At 39.3% G+C, this 24904-nt stretch overlaps 1 protein-coding gene across 2 annotated transcripts in view; it reads left to right on the top strand.

The window, feature by feature from the left end:
* LOC136676922 (kinase suppressor of Ras 2-like) overlaps positions 1 to 24623 on the top strand; it is a 125442-nt gene extending 100819 nt beyond the window's left edge. The window contains exons 19-22 of one of the 2 annotated variants that reach the window (XM_066654221.1): positions 7477 to 7611; positions 12594 to 12723; positions 13768 to 13901; positions 24161 to 24623. In XM_066654221.1, the coding sequence (XP_066510318.1) occupies positions 7477 to 7611; positions 12594 to 12723; positions 13768 to 13901; positions 24161 to 24167 (406 nt within the window). In that variant the 3' untranslated portion in view covers positions 24168 to 24623. Of the gene's footprint in view, positions 1 to 7476; positions 7612 to 12593; positions 12724 to 13767; positions 13915 to 24160 lie in introns of those variants that run through there. The other variant, XM_066654220.1, reaches the window with a different exon arrangement.
* The last annotated feature ends 281 nt before the right edge of the window (positions 24624 to 24904 follow it).

Here is a 24904-nt window from a genome sequence, read left to right as displayed (position 1 = left end):
ACTGCTCATTAAGACCCAACGCCTGTGATTAAGAGTCTGAGGCACTTCTGGCCTGCTATGCAAATGAGATTTCACCTCTTATCCTGTGCTTCCAGTGTAGCTTGTAACTGCTGCAGTGAGTAACAACAGTACTGATGCAAAATACATTTTTAAGAAAATTGGAACACTAAAATAAATATACAAAGCAGTGATTTGTAAGTCCACTTTGCAGTACAAACAGAAATATATATATATATTGTTTTTTGTCATTCTGAAATTGATGAAAAAACACCACAATTCAGAATGGACAAATACAAATGATATGAAATGCACCAAAATTAGGTTTGTTATAAAAGCACCATCCAAGAAATGTCTGTCTCTTTATAAGCAAAAATGTGTTGAGGCACTCCACTAGCACATCACCCTGTGTTTACGTGCAATGCATAGTTGGATCCTTGGGCAAGCTGAAAATGTGTGCAACAAATGAATGATAAACAATCATTAAAAATGGACCCACCCTAAACCTTTATTAGTTGCTGATCAAAGGAAAGGTAATGCAGCAGTTGTAAAACATATTTTGGAATGTGTTACAAGGACTGAATTTGTAATAAATGTATTCAAGGATTCAAGGGTTTTTATTGTCAATTCCACTATATATATAGGACACACAGGAGAAATGAAATGAGGTTTCTCTCTCACCTTATACACATATTTACAGACAGACATGTAAGTAGTGGTGAAAGTGGGCACTGGCTGTTGTCTGGCTGAAGGAGGCAGGTGTTAGCTGGTGACGGTGTTTACTCTTATATTCACACATTGGTCTCTTTTGGCACACTGCAATTTATTGCAAAGGTCTGACACTGCTAAAAATACTTTGGATTAAAATGACCACATGGTCAGTATGTGTCTGTATGTGTGTGTATACTAGGAATATAAAACAAGGACCAAACCCTGATTACACAGTAGCTGTACACCTACAAACATGTGTTTTGGACCAAGAGAGGAAACCAGAGCACCAGGAGGAAACCCACGCTGACAAGGGGAGAACACACCAAACTCCTCGCAGTTTACAAAATTCTATTTCTATAGAATAGAATATATATATAGAAAGTGTAACATATCTGCAAACCCAGTCATTTGACTAGGGCATCCCAGCTTATTGCATTATGCATTATCAAATGCCTTGGCCTGTTTTGACTATGTGTGAGGTAAAAGGCTAAGACGTTAGATGTTTTAACAGAACCCTGGCTGAGACTGTATTGTGTGATCTGTTAGGTTGGTGTAAACTGAGTGCTCTGGGCATTGTTGTGTTTTACTGCTCCACCCTCACCTTAACCATAACACAATGTGGCAGCACATTGGTCTCTGATAAGTCCACGGCAGCTCTGAGTGCCGCGGGTATGTGTTCAGCTGGAGGAGATTCATTTCCCACTTCTGTTTCAATGCATTTCTCTCTCTCTCTCTCTCTCTCTCTCTCTCTCTCTCTCTCTCTCTCTCTTTCTCTCTCTCTCTCTCTCTCTCTCTCTCTCTCTCTCTCTCTCTCTCTCTCTCTCTCTCTCTTTCTCTCCACCAACGCACATATGAAAGTGTCTTTTCCTCTTTCACTTCACTGTGATCCAGGAACGTGCCGAGCCATAAAAGACATTTTGATGTTTTTATGCTTGTTTTCTCGCCTGTGGTGTCCCATGGAAAGAGAATATCCTACTCCCCTAAGCTTTAAAAATCATTGCACTAAAAGAAAGATTATGGGGTTGTTTTAGGTTAAAAAAAAAACAAACTCTTGTGCTCTGTGGCCAGCTTCAATTATGTAACTTCTGACAATGTTTGATAAACAACATTTTTTTAATTCCTGCATAATACACAATATTTTCAAAATGTTAAAATGGGGGAATTCTGCTACTTATGTAGTTTTAGTGATAACATGAACCAAGATTTAGGTTAATGGTTTATATTTGGATTAAAGTTAGGTTAGGGTTAAGTTTAGAGTTTGGGTTACGATTTGGGTTGCATGCAATTAACTTGAAAATCCATAAGTAATGTATTACATATTTTTCAAGTACCAATTATATTTATTGGAAATTGTACAAAGATTGGGAATGTCTTCCTAAATTTTCCAAATTCCAAATTTGCCTTGAGTGCAGCGTGACCTGTGACACAGTTTTACAAGTGTTTTGCAGCAAAAAATCTGCAAATATACATGAGGGCCTTTGGAAAGGACAATAGCCCCCTTTTTCCACTATTATAGCGTTATAACCATTGAACTAGGAAAAAATCACATAAGAAGACGTGTAGGTCCAGGTTTTTTTGGACGGCAAATAAACATCGCAAACCATGGTTCAATACACAACCACTGGAAAGAAATCCAAATCTGTAGGTTTCTCTACAATTATCCATTTCTCATTAATCCACTCTGAATAATTGTTTACAAAATAATGGAGCTAATGCTATGCCCACTGTAGTGTTTCATCATTCTCCCTGGATGTATTTTGCATGCATTTCTAATAAGAAAATAATTACTAGTAGAATGGGAAATCCTGAAGCAGCAGCACATGAGCCTAAGCTCAAAATGCCCAGTGCCAGTTGCAGGCTAGGGCAGTACAAAGCCCTAGGTGAACTGCATTCTCTGGAATGGTAGAGGACAGTTAATTATGGGATGAGTTGAAGTGGCTCTTGGGTTTGAGAACTAATATCCACTACCAGCGCCTGACCTCACTGAAATTGTAGTGGCTGAGTGCCATCAAATCCTCACAATTCCATATGTGAAGCCATTCTAGAAGTGTAGAATGTGGGGCCAACTCTTACAAATACCCTTGATTTTGTAAGAAATGTTTGATTGTGCCCTGTGAAAGACTGGCACCCCCTACAGGGTGTATTCCCGACTTGCGCCCTATGATTCCAGGTAGGCTCTAGACCCACCGCAACTCTGAACTGGATAAGCGCTTACAGATAATGAATGAATGAATGAATGAATGTTTGATTGTGTTGTTGTTACAGGTAGTGTTGCTGCCTCACAGTGGGGTTTTGGGCTCAATCACCCCCTCAGGTGATTGCCTGTGACTAGATTTGTGTGTTCTCACTGTGTCTGCGTGGGTTTCCTCCAGTAAGATTTCTACCACAATCCATAATCACATGTTGGTACGTGAATCATGAAGGGTCCAGGTGAAAAAGTGCTCTGTTCAGGGTGTGTTCCTGCCTGGCACCCAATGATTCAGGATCGGCTTCAGACCCACATGATCCTGAACATAATGAAGTGGTTATAGATAATGAATGTATGACTGAGAAGTGGCGAGAAGGTGTACGCAGACATTTGGCTGCTGGCTGTGTTGATTATTTCTGAGAGTCAGTGAGATGTGGATAGGGGATTCATAGAGGACTGATAGAGGTCTGGCATGGTTGAAGATGTTGCTGTTTTTGTGGCACTTTGCCGACTTATGTGGCTCGTCTCTCTCTTTGAAAATGTTTTGGTTGGCAGTGGAGATGGTAAATAAAGCTCCTCGATGGAGAGATATGACGAGCGCTCACTCTCATCGCCTCGTCTGATTATGAGGCTGATTACTAGTCTGATTATGAGCTCAGTTCTGCACCGATGTGTTTGTGTATGCTGTCAATTAACTGGAAATAAGGCTCTGGATGTACACTCTCTGGATCGTGTAGCTACCAGTTGTTGATCAAGCTTTTCAGATGTATTTAGCGGTGCAGGGCTGCTTGACATACTCCAATTAACATCCTGCTGCAGTCTGCATTACTATTAGGACACGCCAGGGAGTGGGAAGGCATGTAGGAATTGAACATTTATTGGCTTAAGCAGAAACATGCATCAGCATCTTTACCAATAATGATGTATGACTGAAGTAGGGGACTCAATAATATAGCATTTACTCTGATATTCTAAAAGAATATGCCAGGATTCCTAGTGAGTGAGACAGGACCTAGAATTTCAAACATTGACAGTACCCCACAAAAAATTTGGAAAAGTAAAAATTTGTATATATAGACTTTAAAATATAATATAATATGAATTCTAATAAAGGAGGGTGTGAGTGATTTAGTCACAGATTAGCTGATTGAGTGTGAGAGAGTGAGATATTGAATGATAGGTTTGTGTGAGTGAATGAGTGAGTGGTTGAGGGAGACTGTGAGAATATGAGTGAGTGAGGGACTCTAGTGAAGGAGGGAGGGAGGGAGTGAGAGAAGGAGTGAATGGGTGAGTAGGGCAGTGTATAAGCAAGTGATTGAGTAGGGAGAAATGTGAGTGAGTAAAGGAGGGAGTGAGTGAATGTGTGAATCATTGAGTGAGGAAAAGAGTGAAAGTGAATGAATGATGAGGTCAGTGAGTCAGCTAGTTATTGAGTGAGAGGGCAAGTCAGTGAGTGAATGAGGGAATGTATGAGTGAGTGAGTCAGTCAGCAAGCGAGTGAGGGAATCAGTGAGCAAGTGATTGACAAAACACATGTTGGTAGATGGACTGGCTAAGAGAAAATGTACACAGGTGTGAGTGTGCGTAACTGGGTGAGTATGTGAAATTGCCCATAGCTGATAGTGTGAGTGACTGGGTAAGTGTGTGAAATTGTCCTCAGGTGTGAGAGAATGGGTGAGTGTGTGAAATTGTCCACAGGTGTGAGTGTGAGCGTCTGGGTGAGTGTGTGAAATTGTCCACAGGTGTGAGTGTATGTGATTGGGTGAGTGTGTGTGATTGTCCACAGGTGTGAGTGTGAGTGACTGTGTGAGTGTGTGAAATTGTCCACAGGTGTGAGTGTGAGTGACTGGGTGAGTATGTGAAATTGTCCACAGGTGTGAGTGTGAGTGACTGGGTGAGTGTGTGAAATTTTCCACAGATATGAGTGTGAGAGACTGGGTGAGTGTGTGAAATTGTCCACAGGTGTGAGTGTGAGTGACTGGGTGAGTGTGTGAAATTGTCCACAGGTGTGAGTGTGAGTGACTGGGTGAATGTGTGAAATTGTCCACAGGTGTGAGTGTGAGAGACTGGGTGAGTGTGTGAAATTGTCCACAGGTGTGAGTGTGAGTGACTGGGTGAGTGTGTGAAATTGTCCACAGGTGTGAGTGTGAGTGACTGGGTGAGTGTGTGAAATTGTCCACAGGTGTGAGTGTGAGTGACTGGGTGAGTGTGTGAAATTGTCCACAGGTGTGAGTGTGAGTGACTGGGTGAGTGTGTGAAATTGTCCACAGGTGTGAGTGTGTTTGACTAGGTGAGTGTGTGAGAAATTGTCTACAGGTGTGAGTGTGAGCGTCTGGGTGAGTGTGTGAAATTGTCCACAGGTGTGAGTGTATGTTATTGGGTGAGTGTGTGTGATTGTCCACAGGTGTGAGTGTGAGTGACTGTGTGAGTGTGTGAAATTGTCCACAGGTGTGAGTGTGAGTGACTGGGTGAGTATGTGAAATTGTCCACAGGTGTGAGTGTGAGTGACTGGGTGAGTGTGTGAAATTTTCCACAGATATGAGTGTGAGAGACTGGGTGAGTGTGTGAAATTGTCCACAGGTGTGAGTGTGAGTGACTGGGTGAGTGTGTGAAATTGTCCACAGGTGTGAGTGTGAGTGACTGGGTGAATGTGTGAAATTGTCCACAGGTGTGAGTGTGTGAAATTGTCCACAGGTGTGAGTGTGAGTGACTGGGTGAGTGTGTGAAATTGTCCACAGGTGTGAGTGTGAGTGACTGGGTGAGTGTGTGAAATTGTCCACAGGTGTGAGTGTGAGTGTGAGTGACTGGGTGAGTGTGTGAAATTGTCCACAGGTGTGAGTGTGAGTGACTGGGTGAGTGTGTGAAATTGTCCACAGGTGTGAGTGTGAGTGACTGGGTGAGTGTGTGAAATTTTCCACAGGTGTGAGTGTGAGAGACTGGGTGAGTGTGTGAAATTTTCCACAGGTGTGAGTGTGAGTGACTGGGTGAGTGTGTGAAATTGTCCACAGGTGTGAGTGGCTGGGTGAGTGTGTGAAATTGTCCACAGGTGTGAGTGTGAGTGACTGGGTGAGTGTGTGAAATTGTCCACAGGTGTGAGTGTGAGTGTGAGTGACTGGGTGAGTGTGTGAAATTGTCCACAGGTGTGAGTGTGAGTGACTGGGTGAGTGTGTGAAATTGTCCACAGGTGTGAGTGTGAGTGACTGGGTGAATGTGTGAAATTGTCCACAGGTGTGAGTGTGAGTGACTGGGTGAGTGTGTGAAATTGTCCACAGGTGTGAGTGTGAGTGTGAGTGACTGGGTGAGTGTGTGAAATTGTCCACAGGTGTGAGTGTGAGTGACTGGGTGAGTGTGTGAAATTGTCCACAGGTGTGAGTGTGAGTGACTGGGTGAATGTGTGAAATTGTCCACAGGTGTGAGTGTGTGTGTGAGTGGCTGGGTGAGTGTGTGAAATTGTCCACAGGTGTGAGTGTGAGTGACTGGGTGAGTGTGTGAAATTGTCCACAGGTGTGAGTGTGTGAGTGACTGGGTGAGTGCGTGGTGCTCTCTGATTGAGACTGGTGCTGTCCAGGTTGTGTTCCTGCCTTGTGCCCAATGATTCCAGGTAGGCTCCAGACACACACTGAACAAGATGAAGTGGTTATAGAAGATGAATTAATGAATGAATGTATTAATGTATACATGGCTTAATTAATATTTTCCCCTGATGCTACTTAATGACTTGGGCAGGGTACTGTATGTTTAATGGTTGATGCAAATGAAAGTATTTGATGTTTGGTTGGTAATAAACTTTATTCAGGGCTACAGTGTGAGGATATATGTTCATCTCTGCACGTCTCCAGTGAGTCAGGCGTATTGTCTGAGTGAACTTGACTACTTTCCAGAGGAATGCTGAGGTTGGTTGGAAATGTGGGGCAGCTGCAGGCTGGGCTCATACAGAGACTTGGCGTTTAGAGATTGAGTCACAGTAAATGTACGTTACTGAAGGGCTATGATTATGTCTGTAACATTTACACTCTCCAGGGACAAAACACACTCTTTAACTGCTCCCTCCATACACAACGCCATTTACAGGAGAAAAGGAGAACAAAAACAAAATGACAGTGTGTTCTGAGAGTTCTCGCTCCATTCACTCACCGCAGTTTATTCAGTCTGTTAAAAAAATGTTATTTTTCAACAAAAGGTGTTTAGCAAAATAATTTCTTGGACTGTATTCACATACCTGTTATTTTTCTTTCTCTCTCCATCTGATCTCTATCACTTTCTCATTTCTCCTCTTCTTGCTCTTTCTATCTGTCTTGCAATTTCATTTTCTCTTCTCACTTTCCCTCTTTCTCCATTTCTGTTTCATTTTTTCCTGCTCTATCCTTCCCTTTTTCTTGGTCTCTCTTTGCTCTTTCTCCTTCTTCTTTCTCTTTCATTTCCATTTTTTCTCTCCATCCCCTCTCTTCTATTCTTGCCACCTGTTCTCTCCTGTTTCATTTTGTTTTAATATTCTTCCTTTTTCTGTTTCTCTGATCTTCCTCCCTCTCTATTTATCACTTTTTTTCTCAACCCCCCCCCCCCCCTCTCTCTCTCTGCAGTAGGAGGGAGGATAAATTAAGGATTCCCAGTGGTTGGCTGTGTCATCTGGCTCCTGAGATTATCCGTCAGCTCTCTCCAGAGACAGCGGAGGACCAGCTCCCCTTTTCCAAACAGTCTGACGTCTTTGCATTCGGGTGGGTTTCCCTGAAGCCCCCCTCACAATTCACCACACTGATTGTCCCTCCTTTGTGTTCTTCTGTGATAAATCTAAGCCAAACCATGTTGTAGCCATGTGTTGTGATTCAAATTTGAACAACAGATTTTTAGAAAGCAAGTTTAATATAGAAATAAAAGATAAACATTGAGTTTTTTAAGAACATTTGAGACGTCAGTGCATTCCGTACTATTTTAGATCTGCACACTTTGTATCTATTTTACACTTTTCACTCATTCTGATCAGTTCATACAAGTTTGTGTCTCAGTTTGTAGCAAGTAAGTGTGTAGCATTTTCACTGTGCATTTTCACAGTGCTAGCCTCCTGGGCATCTGTTAAGTGACACAACAGAGCTGAACAGTTAATGTTCTCCTCTGTGTGTGTTGAGCTGTCTAATGATGTTGTGTTAGTGACGATTAGAAATGAAGCTGTGGCTGGTTTCACATGTCTCACAGGCATCTTGTTAGACTACCTCACAGCTTGGTAGCATTATGTGTTTAGGGGAGTTCTAAGCCAAACATGGAATTGGAAAATGTCTAAACTGGGGAGAATGTTTGGTAAAACCCCCCAAAAGAGTTTAATTCCGTTTCTGATTAAGAATCCTGTCCAAAGCAGAAAGGCAAATTTCTTGTTGAGTATTCCTTTTGTTTAAGTATCATTCATTAATGGAATGATAAATGCACTCATCACATCTGTTGAGTTCTCAGAGTGAATTTCTGCAAAGTTTGCTCTCTCTAGCTGTATAATTATCAGCTCTTTTGTACTGAACTCATTTGGGTTCCTAAACAGTCTCTGGGTGCCCATAGTGACTTATTTCAATGCTAATAGTCAGTTAGCCCAGAGCGTTCAATTAAACACACAGGGCTGGGGTCAATTCCATTCCAGTGCGTTCTGTGGTTGAGAAAAACCATCACGGAAGGTCTCCGGATGAATTTCTGCTAATGAAGTGGAGTTTTATTTCATCCCTGAACTGACTGAACTGACCCTGACTCTGTCACTCACCATTAATTTGGCTCAATATTACTCCTTTTAAGTGAGGGAGGCAGGAGAAGAATGTAGAAACAGCAGAACATGCATCAAGCTTGCAGCCTCTTTGTATTAAATGCTTTTTCTCAGAGGCAGTGCTTGGGAGCTGAATTCAGCTTTTTGTTTTCAGTTTAATTCCCCTTAAAATGTCCCATTGGAAATGCTAATAGCTGCTTTTGATTCGCTTGTTCGTAGACTTCATTAGTTGCCTAATTTCTTCCTCAAGCTAATAAAACCCTCTCAGCCACTCAGTGCTTGTAGACTCAGGCTGTTCAAGACATTATCAACTTTAAAACTCTTATCCAAATCACCTCTGTGCCACAATGTGCAGTCCTGACATTTTCTGGATGTTGTTCTTCCGAGCTATGGGCAATTAAATATGTAACTAAATGTAGTGGAATATTCATAATGCATTTGACCTCCCCCCCACCCCCCAAAAAAAATTATACCAGGGAGAGAAAAAAAGCTTTTATTCCCCACAAACTTTTATTTTGAAAGTGCGCCACAGAGGTTAACGTGTTTTGGCAGCAAGTCAGACAGACAAGCCTTCATTAAGGCACCTGTTCAAATGTAAACCTGCTCCAATCATCAGCTTCACTGGCCTCAGATTCACCTCGTCAGAGTCTAGTTTATAAAGTTAGTTTTTACCAGCTCTGGGTTTGAGGTCAGTAACGAGAGCACAACAGATAACAATGACAGATAATTATTTTAAATAAAGTTTTAAAAGTGGCTTGTATATAACTTTTAGAGTAACAGAGGAGGATCTGAGAGTTAGTTAACGTTAATATTCATGTGCTCAGGTTGTGAGAAAGTGCTCTAAACATGCAGCAAGTTAACGTTAGTCTCTGGTCGTGTTCCAAACTGATCATTTCTATTGGTCAGTTCATCATTAAATTTTCATATAATATGAAGGACAGCTTCTGTGTCCTGAGATCTGATTGGTTTGCAAACTTTGAATTATATGGTACACGTTCTGATGCTTAGACTAAAATCCTCAGTAAAATATATACTTAGAGTCATGGGGGAGCTGGGCAGCTTTGACCTTAAGCAAGAGGTCACCTTGCACCCTGCAAAACTAGAAATCAACCTGGTGGAACAGGGCTGCCTTGCCCTTAAGCATGTTAGCACTTTGTGTTCTGCTAAGGCCATACACACACTCACCTGAGACAACCATCATTTTCTTGATATGTGAACCAAGTTTGAGCACCTTGGGTGAGCTTATGGTTGTCTCTGGAGATTGTGTGGTCAGATTCATTCCACCGGCTGCAAGGCGTTTGCTTAAGGACAAGGCGGACCTGTCCCTCCTGGTTGGAGTTTTTCCTTTCCAGGGCAGTCTCTTTTAAGTTTCAGAGTTCCTAAGAGTCTGGGGGTGGGGCTGGATCTGTCATAGCGCAAGTAGATCAGAGGTTCCAAAATATTGAGCCATTTGTATGTAGGATCTACATGTCCTCTTAATGACATTTTCCTCCCAACAGCCAGGAACAGCACAACATTTAATTATTTCCCCACATCTATAACTCTGGTAGTGTACATAGACGCTGCAGTAACAGCACTCCTTATCACCTCCATGTTGGTTAAATAGGTGGAATAAATTGGTATAGGGTGAGTAGTTGATTATATGTAAATAAAAATATATTGTGATGGAATGGTGCCCTGTCCAGGGTGTGTTCCCGCCTTGCGGCCAGTGATTCCTGGTAGACTCCGCACCCACTGCCACCCTGAACTGGAGAAGCGGTCACAGACCATTAATGAATATAAACATATTTTTGTGGCATTAAAATGAGCTGTTTACTAGCTTTGTAAATGTTATGTGTTTTGAAAGTCACTTTAAGGCACCACTATAAGGCATCTATCTGCTCAGCATTAACATCATCAAATGTTTCTTTCAAAAAGCAAGAAAAATACTGTTTTCCATGATACGGGCCCTTTAACCTTAATGTAAAGTTAAAACTGCTGGTGTGTCCAGAGGTGGCAACTGTAGGTGTATGTGGTTTGCTCTACTTGATCCACTGTGTGGGAGCATGGACAGATGAATAAAGGATGGATGTGGCTCTGCTTCCTTCTAACACAATTGCATTCTCAGCTGTTGCCTCCATATGGAGGCTCTGTGGCTCTGGCACTCTATTGCAGCTGGACGAAGGCTCGTGTTAGCCCTCCAGCTGGTCAGGGCAAAGGAACAGTACCTAGAGGTGACCCCACAGCATTCATTGCTTTTATCCACGTCTGTTCTTCCTGTCTGGTTTTCTTTTCTTTTTTTTTTTACTTCTCTGTGCTGCATGTATCTATCTTCTGTGGATGTCACTCAGAGCTGGAGAGGGCATTCTCCCACACTAAGGTCATTTCCCATTCAGAGGGAATTGGATTTAATTTGTATTTGCAGAATTCACTCTAAAACTGCAGCATAAAAAGGGAAAGATTGTGGATTCCAAAGGTAGAATTATGTCTTTGGAAAATTGTAACCAGTTTCACTATATTTCATTTATTATAATTTTTTTAATGTAATATTTAATTTAGCTGCACAAGCAATTAAAGAGTATTCAAACTGTTTAAATGTATGAAAGGTTTAGATGACTAAGTTTGTAAAAATATAATACTTTAATTTTCTCCAGGCATCAGTAGCTGAATTCCAGACTGTCTCTACTATAGGGACAAAAACAGACTTTTATGTATGTAAAGCCCATGGGCACAGCATTGGAACGCTGCTTATTTAGTCAAGTCTGTTTAACAGTGTGAAGGTTCTCCAGGTGGGCGTGGGGGTGGGGTGCATTCTTGTGCATGTCATTTAAAGGGGCATATTTAAAAATCACTTGTTGAATGCATTTGCATTTTCATTTCTGATTACATCATCATTGCATCATTCTGATTTTGTGCTGCATCTCACATAAACAGCTGGCACCTCCGTTTAGTTGTGCCTCCTGGTCTAACGCTGACCAAACACCGAGCTAGACCTGCTCTTATGCAAGAGAACCAAGTGAAAATGACTCAAAACCATTGTTTCTACTTGTCATGCCTCACTCCTGGGCATTCAAACAGAGGCTCATTCTTATCAGAGAAAGCGGTCGTTCTGAACAGGGCTGTTTAGACAGGGGGAGGAAGGTGCTGTGTTGTTTGATCCTTGTGGTGTTTTAACTAAAGCATACCACAGGCATTTCATTCAGACCTCAAAATTGTGTGAATCTGTGGAAATGGGGTATATGTTCCCTTTAAGAGGTGAAAAAGCCAAAAACCTTCAGTAACTGAAGCTCATTGATGCACTTTTGATGTAACAAACTTTTAAAATGAGAAATATCTGAATATCCCATTTTTTAATACAGTTTTATAGGCACTGTCGGCAAAAAGAGTAATAAGTAAATACGCCTAAAAACAGTCTGCTCTTAAGCTTATTGACACGATATATTCAAAGTGTTAACATAAACATAAATAGAATTTAGACCTATGGATTCTTATGTGTTTTACTCTTTTTTTTTACCCTCATTTCCCAGTGGCCATATCTCTAAGAAACTCCAGGGTGCAGAAGAGGAGAGGATTTGTTAGCTGGATAACAACACTTGACTTGTTGATTTTTAATTAGGCGTAATTAGTCCTTAAATACAGAGAAGGCAATTTCAGCACGCCCTTGCTCTTTAGACAGCTGACATATTTCACTGAAGTCAAGAGCCCCTCCTGACTCTTTAATCAATTATCCTGGACAGCCCTTAGCCATGATGGCTACACCTACAGTCCTGTGAAGTGCACCCCCTGCGTGCATTCTTCATGTCACACACACAAACACAACCACATATTAAAACATGAAATTATTTGGACATATGTCAAGGTGCACTGTGACCCGAACTCCTTGAATTAAGAGCATGCTACACTCTATTCACAAATTTATATATACAGTATAAGCACAGTATGAACACAGACTGTTCTAACTGACCTCTGTATGTGTTCTAGCACTATCTGGTACGAACTGCATGCGAGAGAATGGCCGTTTAAAAACCAGCCACCGGAAGTCATTATCTGGCAGGTGGGAAGTGGCATGAAACCCAATCTCACTCAGATTGGTATGGGCAAAGAGATATCTGTAAGTATCTGCAAAATATGCCCACACACACACACACACACACACACACACACCCACATGCACGAACTCAGTTACGCTAGGGCCCACAGTCACTCCAACTTAGGAGCTGAGACTGCTCGTTCTGAACAGGGCTGTTTAGACAGAGGTAGAATGGTGCTGTGTTGCTAGATCCTTGTGGTATTTTGACTAAAGCAAGTGTTTCAGTAAGACACTAGAACTGTGTTTTATTTATTCATTCATTCATTGTCTGTAATCGCTTATCCTCCAGGGTGTATTCCTGCCTTGCGCCCAGTGATTCCAGGTAGGCTCTGGACCCACCGCGACCCTGAATTGGATAAGCGGTTACAGACAATGAATGAGAACTGTGTTTTAACTTGTTTGTCCCTGCAGTGTACATTGGCACTGGTTATTTCCGTTATTATTAACATGGACATTGGTGTTTTTTTCTTTTATTATACTTTTGTCATGGGGGACCAGTGGTCTGCTTGCACTACCACACATCCCCTGCCCTTAAGCCTAAGCAATATGTCTAAAACAATCCATTTGTATTCAGCTATCTCCAGCATGGCTCTTTTTTCTAACATTCAGTGCCTTGTTTTGGTGCAGTTTCATCACTGGCCCAGCGCTCTATGTAAGAAGCACTGAGCCGTTTGGGACACAGCCTGCATGTTGCTGCCAATTGCCGGCTGACGACAACAGCACTAAATACATACATACATTCAAAAAGAAAAATGAAATCTGATCTGACGGCTCACATTCATTCCCATGAATCAGATACTTTTCAGATCTAGAACTACAATATGAAAGTGATTCAAATCGAATTTGAAAAGGTTTGACTTGTCCACGCAGCCATGAAAAAAATATCTGATTTGAATTATTTCAGCCTAGTAATGAGAACATTGACCAGGGGCTTGATCTGTTGACCTTGACCTTTCCATTTTATGGAAATCTAAGCAATTTTCTGTTGTGCTGTTGAAAGATAGCTGGAATACACAGCCTCCTGTGGCTGACTGCTTCAGTGTAGATTTCTCTGCTCTGTTGTAGGACATCCTGCTGTTCTGCTGGGCGTACGAGCAGGAGGAGAGACCCAGCTTCTCCAAACTGGTGGAGCTTCTGGAGAAACTCCCCAAACGCAACCGCCGCCTCTCTCACCCTGGACACTTCTGGAAATCAGCTGAGTATGTCAAATGAGCTAGGCTCGCAAAACAAAAACACTTACAGAAAGCGAAGTCCTGGGGAGGCTGTTGGTGTTAAATAGTAAACCGTTGAGGTGCACTGAAGTGCTGTAGTCAGCTGCTGGCAGAAAAAAAAGAGATTGGCTGTTGGCTACCAGATTGTATGCGTATACATACTGCTACACACACACACACACACACACACACACACACACACACACACACACACATACACATACACACACACACACATAAATATACACATAACTAAATTTCCCTGACACCACCATTAGCTTAGCACATCTAGAGCTTGTATGCTTCTATTGTTTGTTTGATTTTGTACAGAAAATCAACTGCTTTCCTTTTATTCTGTTTCTTTCTGTTTTGTTTTCCTTTACTCTGTTGGATCTGTTTCTGTTTGACCAACTTATGGATTTTTTTGTGATTAATTTCTCAATGCTATCTTTTAATGAAAACTTATTTTATGTTGTTGTTTTCACATTGCCATGTCATTCTGTACTTGAGTGCATTTACAATGCATTTTTATGAACAAATGCAAATTGTTTTAATTGTTTTGAGTTTTGTGTCTGTATTTTTTTTTAAGGACACAAAGTCTGAGAGTGAATGTATTTATTTTGGAATTTGAGAAATGTGCAACTTGGATTTGATTTACCATTGTTTATTTATTTTTCCTTTGGTCTAGTCATTGCTATTTTTTCATGAGTGAGTTTGTGTGTGTGTGTGTGTGTGTGTGTGTTGTCTGCATACATGCTGTCCTTCCAGTTGCAGAGGTTTGCTTCTCTTTATTTCAAAAACCAGAATAGAATGTGAATTGGTCACCACTCCTCTTATCTCAGAGAACGAGGCTATCTTTTATATGTTGATTATTTACAAATCTGATTTATTTATTCCACCGTTTGCTGGTCAATGTATTTAATTACACTATCATTCTTAATTTGACGAATCTGAGAACTAACCAGAGATTTTTAAAACATGCTGTTTCTGAGCCCACAAGGAGGAGAGCTGTCCAGACTTACTGTATTTTGGAAAACGTATGAACACGCATAGGGAGCATATTTTAAAAACACAATGTGTGTACGTTACTATAGGCTGCACATAGCTGCACTAGAAATCTCACCATTGGTAGTGCAATTGATTTTCATCTCTTCATTTGTAAATTACGATGACTGTTGCATGCACGTGTTCATACCGGAAAATGCAAAGGAATATGTATAATATTTCCTTGTTTCGACGTTTGACCCGGACACCAAGGTGATGTTTAGCTATGGCTTCAAAGAGCTGCTGAACTGCTTTAGCCATCGCAGTGCTATACTTACAGGCTGTAGACAATCTACTCCCTCTCACAGCCGTCATGTATAGCTTACCACAGGTTCTAGTGTCCGCTTCTAGATCTATTGCTGCTGTTTCTTTTTACTTTTCAAGTATATTTTTGGGACCAGATCTTGCTTTTGTGGATTATTTCTATTTGTACAGCTCACACCTTTTAAAATGCATGAGAGGACCCTGTCTATGTTAAAAGGGCCCTATGTTATTGAGCTAACAGAAACCATTTCACTTAAGGTATGTGATTTATAGTGTTGAAATAGAATCCTATTACAAAAATACACATATACAGATATCTTTAAATCATTGAAAATAACATTGTCAGGTCTGATTCTAATGTGTAATATAGATGTCTTAGACATTGATTGTGATGATATGCTTTATATCTTATTGTTTTGGATGATAGCTACATGGATGCCATTTCATTCTGGAAAGGAAAAATGGCGAGGGTTTGTGGAAAGACCACATTAACAATCATCTCCAGCGGCGTCAGTGCCCTGGCCTCGGGTTATAATCCGTAGCTGTAAATTAATTTGAATTTTTCCCTCATCAAGCCTCATTTGGGCGTACGCCAAATCTGTCCCATTGATGATTGATGAATGTATGAATCGTGCCGAGTGTGTCTTTTCTCTCTCTCTCTCTTGATTTATTTATTTCTTTTACATTGTCTTGGACTTTAATTGCGACTCCATGCTTTGTTCCATTGATTTTGGTTACTTTTTTTGGAACTGTGTGCACATTCTTGGTAGTTTTGTTGAACTTTCTCCATGACTGAGTTTCTGTACTGTAGGTTGTAGGTGTATAAATGCTTGTATTTACAGATGCCTTATGGTGCACAGCTTAGTGACTGCTAGACTCATCACAAGCTCTTTCTTTGCACTCATCCTTTATGAAAACAAAAAATAAAAAATGTTCATTTTGGAATTTTATTATTGTTTTTTTGTCATTTCTTTTATCCTTCCCTTTTCCATGTTTGCCATTTTATGTTGACAGATGTTGATATTACACTGCCGTTTTCTCTTTTTTATGAAGTAAGTACATGTAATATTTTTCTAAGAAATTTTATATATACAGTACTGTGCAGAAATATTAGGCACCTAAGATAATTCTATATATTTAAACTAAACTAAGAGTGGTGCTTGTATAAACCTATATATAATCACAGTAAATACAAAAAAATACTAATATAAAGCATTTAAGAAATAAAAGATCATTTTTTCTATAAAGTAGTAAGTTTGAGTGAGTTTGAACATTCTCCTTGATCAGATTCTCCTTGATCGCATGAATTTATTAAATCAACAGCACACATTATTTAAAAATGTATTGGATGATAACCTCAAAGGAGGAATGATTTGGAAAAAGTTAAAACAACACATTCACACACCGAATATCACACTCCCTGGAGTAATGTTATTTGGTTTTATTCTAATGTTGGGTGTTATTTGTTTGATGCTCAGACAAATTTTAAATCTCATAATCTCTGGTGCCTTAAACTTCTGCACAGTACTGTGTGTGTGTGTGTGTATTTATTTTTATCTTTTTAATTTATTTTTTTCCCTTCGACTTGGAGCCAGCTAAGTATGCACACATTCACATACATATTCATCTACACTAGAACACAGATATTCTAATGTGTCGGTTTGCATAGGAATTTTATTCTTTTATTTCTCGGTGCTGTACTGCTGCTTTATCAGAAAGTACAGAATCATTTGCAGTTCAATTGAATTCCTAATTCTTTTCAGCATCCTAGATATAATTGAATTGTGATATCTAGAATATTATTATTATAATAGAAATGGTTTATACACATATCCGAAACAAAATATATATTTTTATTGTTTAAAGCAGTGATTCTACATTTCTGAACAGTGGGGTGAACTGAAACTTGGGTTTAATGGGTTCTGCCTGAACTCCACCTTAAATGACCTGTTCATGCTCCACCCACAAAACCATTCTACCTAATGACCAGGGAGAAATGGCCTAAAGATTTTGTGCACCACTTAACATTCCTTCTGAAATTAAGAGCTTTAATAGAGGCACTAAACTTAACCCAGCCTTTATGTTCCTGGAAAAGTTTTACACTGGAAATTGAACATTTCTACAAGGATTTGATTTCTTTCAACCACAAGAACATGGATCACCTGTGTCACACATCCCTGATTTACTGAATGGAGCATTATCACTTCAGAGAATGCAGTTGCAATGCTCCACAGCACGGTGCTGGGGGCTTTATACCTCTAAAGCAGACTTAGCTTTGAGAAGGGTGAAGCTTATATTTGGATGATCCAGTGAATCCCATGTGTTATGCTTTTCTATGAAGAAAAAAATTTAGTTGCTGAAATCACTAACTGTTTGGGTTGTTTACAAACATGCAGCCATTAGGATACAAACAAAAAACTGTATTCTATGTTAGGCTTTCTCTTTCATTTAAATGGGATTTGTGGCACTTGCTGTTGCAGTTGCTCTGGTGGACGGAGCATGGAATTATCAGTTCATATCTAAGACTAATTGAGAACCACACTGCTTTAAATGTCCTTCTGTTGAATTCTCCTGGTACACATTACCTTTCTCCATCATTTAAAATCCTCTTGGGTTAACGGTGGTAAATTAAAAGGTATTTTTCAGGCCAGGCTGCCACACTGCAATGTTAAAGAGGAAATTTACAATAAAATCCAGTGATTACTGTTTTAAATCATGATGTAATTTTATGTTACTCAGAAGAAGTGATGTTATTAGGCGTTAACTGAGAACTAAGATAATAGAAGAGAGTTTATATTTTACAGATGTGTTTAGTGTCACTGTAATTTTGATCACTAAGCAGAATGAGTCTTTTGATATAAAACCACCTCATTTAATTTTAACTAATGCACTAGCTTTTGGTTAATAATAATAATAATAATAATAACAATAAAACAATTAACCCAATATTACTAGTTACAGTAGCAATTTCTGAATAATGTATTACTAATAACCAAGAAACTGACATTTAAGTAAGGGATAAATATTGCTACCACAATATTACCATATTGTAATGTTATGTAATAACATTGTAATTACACCATATTGTAAACCTGCTGTGAATTAAAACACAAAATAATTCAGTCTGCTCTCTTAAATATTTGTGATGACAACCCTCGAGCAGCATGTACACAATTTTGTTTTCCACAAAACAGGGCTTCACAAAAAATACTGTTAAAATAGGAGCTATAACAGCTTTTGCTGCTGTGAAATAACAGCAGCACACAGTGGAGTGAGAACTCCCTCGTTCAGCTTAGGCTGCAGTATCAAGGTGAATACTGGGGCCAAATGCTGAGTAAGAGTTGAGAGCAGGGTATCCTTCCTTTCTCACACCGCTGCTGTCATATCATCACTCAGTCTTGTTTAATTACAATCCTGAGTGGATCCTGAGTGGAGTGGGTCACCCCAAGGGTCAGACGTCATGATGCACAGGAATAAACTCACTAATTGGCACCTCATCTGACCCTCATTACATCCACAGTGTGGATGGGGGGTTGGGTTGGGAGAGGGTGGTGAATTGAGGAGAGCAATAGATCAGGAATTCAGAGCCAGGCACTGCATATACTGCTGATGTGATGATGCATTACATAAACACCAAGTGGTACATACAAATACAACATAATATGACAATAGCAAATGCCCAAAAATATATGTCCAAACATGTGGACACCTTTACTAACGAGTGATTACCTCTACTTTAAAATGCAGCCAATCCTGACAGCTGTGCACATATCATTTGTACAATCTCCATAGAGAGGCACTGCCCAACAGAACAGGTTGCTCACTGCAGACAGTATAAGAGCATGTTCTTTACACCTGTAGTAGTGTTTAACAAAGGAAATAAGGAAATACCCCCTGATTGTCAATCAAAGTGTGAATGTTTAATGTTTAATAGAGTGGGATCCAGGCAGACAGTGGAGTGGAGCTGGGGAACAGAGGTAGGCCATCAGGCCTTGATCCTATTAACCATTGACATGTCAGCTCATCTCACACACAAGTGTCACTCCCCCTTCAAATCTCTCATGAATAAGAGGGATCTGGAGCTGGGATTAACCAACAGAGTGGAATCAACTACAAAGGGAAATCATACGTCAGACCTTGAGACTAATTGAATTATTTTTTTAAATGAAGCAAAACAAAAAGGCTTTCAGATAAAAAACTATACAGTTCTGGGAAATTGAAGGAATTTGTCTTTGAGGAGGGACTATCACATGTCTAGAATTCATAGAAAATCCATCCCTGCAAACATCTAAAACCTATATGTCCTTTAATGATAAATGGACCAATAGAAATGCACCAAAATTAAAATAAAATAATAATAATAAATCTTTTTACATTGACCTCTTTCTTACATTGACTGAAATTTAAGATTGATTTTACACTTTTCCTATAAATGTACTGTTGTGGAGATACACATTTTTCTGTGGACAGCTATGATACATTATATTTCTATTTAATTAACAGTTTAAACAGATTTTGAGTATCAATTGTTTTTATTTTTCAACTTATATTTAAATGAGTTATTTAATGTTTACATTAATATAGAAAATATAAATCCCTTAACCATTTTAGATCCACATAACAAAATATTTTTGTAAAGCAGCTGTGTGTGTGTGCGTGTGTCTGTGTGTGGTTCATGTGAATGTCAGTGTCTCTTTAGAGGTGAATGTTATATCAGCTCTAATTCTTTACACAGTGTGGAACAATGATACATCTATCACCTCCACTTTTCTGTATGTGGACTCTACAATTACACACTGTAGTCCATCTGCTGCTCTGCATGAATTGTTAGCCCCCTTTCTTCCTGTTCTTCAGTGGTCAGGGCCCCCAGAGGACCATCACATAGCAAGTACAATTTCTGTTGTTGGCTAAAGCCCTCAGTGTCACTGTTGGACTGAAGTGGTCCACCAACCAAAAATATCTAGCCAACAGGATCCTGTGAGCAGTTTCTAGTGACCACTGATGAAGGACTAATGAAGGCAGACACAAACTGTGCAGCAACAGATGTACCTTCAAGGTTGCTCAGTCAGGTAGATGTGTCTAATACGGTGGCAAATGAGTGGACATGGTTTTTAAAGCTGCAGCAGCACAGAGTGAAAGGGGGATAACAATGTAAGAAGCATGAGCATCAGGTGGAATACAGTCTGAATTGGACTGAATTTAGTTTAGGAGCAAGAAGTTCATTTTAATGTTATGTCTGATTGGTGAATATGCATAGTACATTTCTCAGTATATTTCCACAAAAAATCTAAAACATTAACTAAATTACAATTTTAATATACAGGGTGGGCCATTTATATGGATACACCTTAATAAAATGTGAATGGTTGGTGATATTAACTTCCTGTTTGTGGCACATTAGTATATGGGAGGGGGGAAACTTTTCAAGATGGGTGGTGACCATGGTGGCCATTTTGAAGTCGGCCATTTTGGATCCAACTTTTGTTTTTTCAATGGGAAGAGGGTCATGTGACACATCAAACTGGGAATTTTACAAGAAAAACAATGGTGTGCTTAACTTTATTCATTCATGAGTTATTTACAAGTTTCTGACCACTTATAAAATGTGTTCAAAGGCTGCCCATTGTGTTGGATTGTCAATGCAACCCTCTTCTCACACTCTTCACACACTGATAGCAACACCACAGGAGAAATGCTAGGACAGGCTTCCAGTATCCGTAGTTTCAGGTGCTGCACATCTTGTATCTTCACAGTACTTATATAATTGTATTTTATAATATATGCTAAACATTAGCTAAATCGCATCTAGAAATGTAAACTGTGTGTTTTCCTTCATTGCTTAATGTTTTGAATAATGTCCTTTGCTTTTTTTTTCTTTTGTTTATTCCATTCTCCAACATTCTTGTTTTTCATCTGCATATAATTTCTGTCACATCCTGACTGTAATTCTCAATAAGCAGGGCAGGAATAAAGCAAGTGTGAAGGTAAATACACCTCCGACACTTTTCATCTTGCTTCATCTTTCAGTGAAGGCCAGGGTCACTTAAAAATAAGCTCTTGGAGTGATGCTCAGCAGATGTTTCTTTCAAAGAAGTGTTTCTGGAAAAACGATGAGTAAGTGTGAAGAACCTTTAAAAAGGGTATAGCGCCTCCACCCACTGTAAAGATTATTAAATGTGTGTGAGTGATTAAATATGTGTATTAGGGAATGTGTATGAATTTTTGGGTGAATGAATGTGTGGGCAAATTATTGAATGTGTGCATGAATGAGTGATGAATGTATTAGTGAGGTTCATAAGATACTTTACATCAAAAATAAAATACGGAACATATATTATGTGGAGGTCTGAAAGGTTCTTTATGGAGCCACAAGAGGTTCTTCTCTTCTGTAAATCCTTCCTTACATTTGTGTTTTGAAACCTGCTTCTGCCACATAAAATAATAACAATAAAAGACACCAATTATTTTTTCATTAATATGCAAGTAGCTATTTCAATATTTCGACGTACTATCTCAATATATTGAGATATTATCTCATTATTTTGAAATACTAAGTCAATATATTGAGTCACTAAGTCAATATATTGAATATATAGTATCTCATTATTTCAAGATACTATCTCATTATTTACAGATACTAAGTCAATATATTGAAATACTGACTCATTATTTTCAGATTGTATCTCATTATTTTGAGATAATAAGTCAATATATTGAGATAGTGTACAATCTAAATATATTCATTTATTATCTCAAAATACTGAGAAAGCACCTTACATGTTAAGGGAAAAATGGTGCCTTTTTTATTATTATTTTATGTGATGGAAACAGGCTTCCGTATGTTGGTGTTAGTTTTGGAAAGTGAATGAGTTTAAAGAAGGCATGTAGCTCTGCTTTCGTTGATCTGTAGGTATCTACACATATCTGTACTGCTCCTTGTATGTGGGTGGATTTTCAGTCCAATATTGTGGTTCAAAATGACGAGTCTAAAAGTCACAGAGGCATTCCTGAAGTGTGTGGGCTTTTTACTTTACCTATCGAAATAGCCCACACACTTTTCCAAGCTATTACTCATTAGTCAAGATCAAGAGAGAGTGAGTGGCTGAAAGAGAGAGAAAGAGAGAGAGAGAGAGAGAGAGAGAGAGAGAGAGAGGGTGGGTGGTGGTCATGAGCAGTGTAAGAATTGTGTTGTATGAAGCAGCAAGTCAGTGGAGCCTTGAGAGCAAGTCTGTGTTTAAATTGTTAACACTGACTGAGCATTTAGGGCCCCCCACCACCCACTGAAGCCGAATGTCCATTTCTCAGGGGAAGAAAGACATGTAGACTAGATTTAACAGTTACAGCACATTCACTCGAAGCCTCCAAAAACACCTTTTAGTAATGAGAGAGAGAGAGAGAGAGAGAGAGAGAGAGAAAGAAAGAGAGAGAGAGAGTGTGTGTGTGTGTGTGTGTGTGTGAGAGAGAGAGAGAGAGAGAGAGAGAGAGAGAGAGAGAAAGAGAGAGTGTGTGTGTGTGTGTGTGTGTGTGTATGTGAGAGAGAGAGAGAAAGAGAGAGAGAGATAGAGAGACAGAGAGAGAGAGAGAGATAGAGTGTGTGTGAGAGAGAGAGATAGACAGACAGAGAGAAAATACTCTTATTCTGCCTAAGGCTCATAGACTTAATGACTATGAGTTTAGGGCTCATTGGTAAGCAATGTCCTTGTTTACTAGTCTCCACTAGTTAAAGAGGTTGAAGGTAAGGATTAGGGGTCTAGGATTAAAATAATACAGATTAAAATATATTATCTGTGTTGCATTCAAAGTCTGTATGTTTAATTATAGCTGAACAAAGGATCATGACTCATTTGAGCCATGAAACTACCCAGAAACTTTACTCACTGCATTTCACCGGCCCGTTATATTGGTACTACAGCAATAGCTTGACTAAAATATCATTTACACTACTGTCCCACAAAAATGTAGCCCTAGTCATTTTTGACTTTGTGTTGGAGATATGACGCTAATGCAATAACAGCAACAGTAATGGATATGTACAAATTAGCACAGCTAAATCCTCACACATTCAAATGAAACTGTATCTGGATATTAGCAACACTGGATATTAGGAACACTGGAGTAGGATTGAAGTTCAGCTTGCAACTTGAAATTTCTGATTTCTAGGAAAGTTGGGAAGGTGAGCCCCTAGTTCACCATATGAGGTCATATCAACATGGCTGCTTACACAGTCATCATTAGTAAAGCACCAATTTAACACTTAAATATTGTTTTAGTGGTTTGTGCATTACATTAATAATCCTACAGACACTTTATATGGTTAAATCTATTACTCTAACCATGAAATTATTAAGAAGGTACATATAATGAATGTTAAGGTTATTGCCCATTAACAACAACTGGCATTAGCTGGCTAACATTTTTCTAACAATGATAACTTTTATAAGACCATGTTTGTAATTTCACACTGCTGAAAAAGAAAGGGCATAGGCCAGCGTGTATTCCAAGCTGCACTTAAAAACAATGACACTTTTTTTTATGTCAAAGTGTGGCACAAAATTAAATCATCTACATCCAGATATATAATTTGAGAATTAGTACGTTTCTCAAATTAAATTTAATTTTATGCAACACTTTGAAAATCAGCAAATTCAAGGTTATTTATTTATTTATTTATTTATTTTTGCAAAGTAAAGAAGCAAACATCTGATATTAACAAATCTTAGCTAACTGACCACATTTGGAAAATAACAAAACTGAATAAATGTGATTCTTTGATAAAGTATTGTTTGCTAATATTTAACTGTTTGCTAATTGTCCAAAAAGTCACTAGCTAAACAACGTGGACAAATGTCCACCTAAACAAATCAAATATAGCATCTGTATTATGGCCACTAAGTCTGTGTTGTTCACCACGTTTATGTTTGTTCTCTTCCCTTTTGCAGGCTGTAGCAGTGATGGACACCTCTTTTTGCCTCTCTCACTCCAACAGCCCAAATTTCCACTGTCCTCTATCCACCAAACCTCATCACCAGTCATGTGACACAAAGGCTGCCCATTGGCTTTGCTGTGGTCTTCATAAAGGTGTTAACAGCTGAGAAGCCATTCTTTCCTGGATGCCTAGACCCTAGACTGGATGACTTGTCTCTAAGATGCTCACCACTGCAGAATCTGAAGAGCTCCCTAGGTTCATGCTTACTCTTCACTATGCTATGGCTTTGAAAACCATCCATTTGCTTTGGGTTCTAGCCCCTCATCTGCTTTACCCACGACGCCTCACGCCAGCAGCCTCTTCTCTGCACACAATATGCAAAACGTTTGTAATTTCAATGTCGCCATTATTTTTAAAAGCAGAACTTCTCAGATACTGTATGTACATGTACTTTAGCTTGTACATGCATGCGCTAACCTGCACCAGCTTGGATACTGCTTTCATATCCAAGCATTCTTCTGTCTCCATGTTGTAATCCATTCCCCAACAACAGAATGTTCCATATTTTTCAGAAAAAAAGCATTGCCCTCTATGGAAAAAGATCCAAGATCCAGTCCCTGAATATATTACATCACTATTTATATTGTTGAAGTATAAGGGAGAATGGGGTTTAATGGGCATGAAAAATATCTCATTGCTATCATACACAAAACCTTAACTATAATAACTATAATACTATTTTATCTATGCTAACAGA

Source organism: Hoplias malabaricus, chromosome X2, assembly GCF_029633855.1.
Source record: "Hoplias malabaricus isolate fHopMal1 chromosome X2, fHopMal1.hap1, whole genome shotgun sequence".
NCBI classification, from domain to species: domain Eukaryota; kingdom Metazoa; phylum Chordata; class Actinopteri; order Characiformes; family Erythrinidae; genus Hoplias; species Hoplias malabaricus.
This window is presented reverse-complemented; position numbering and strand designations above follow the sequence as displayed.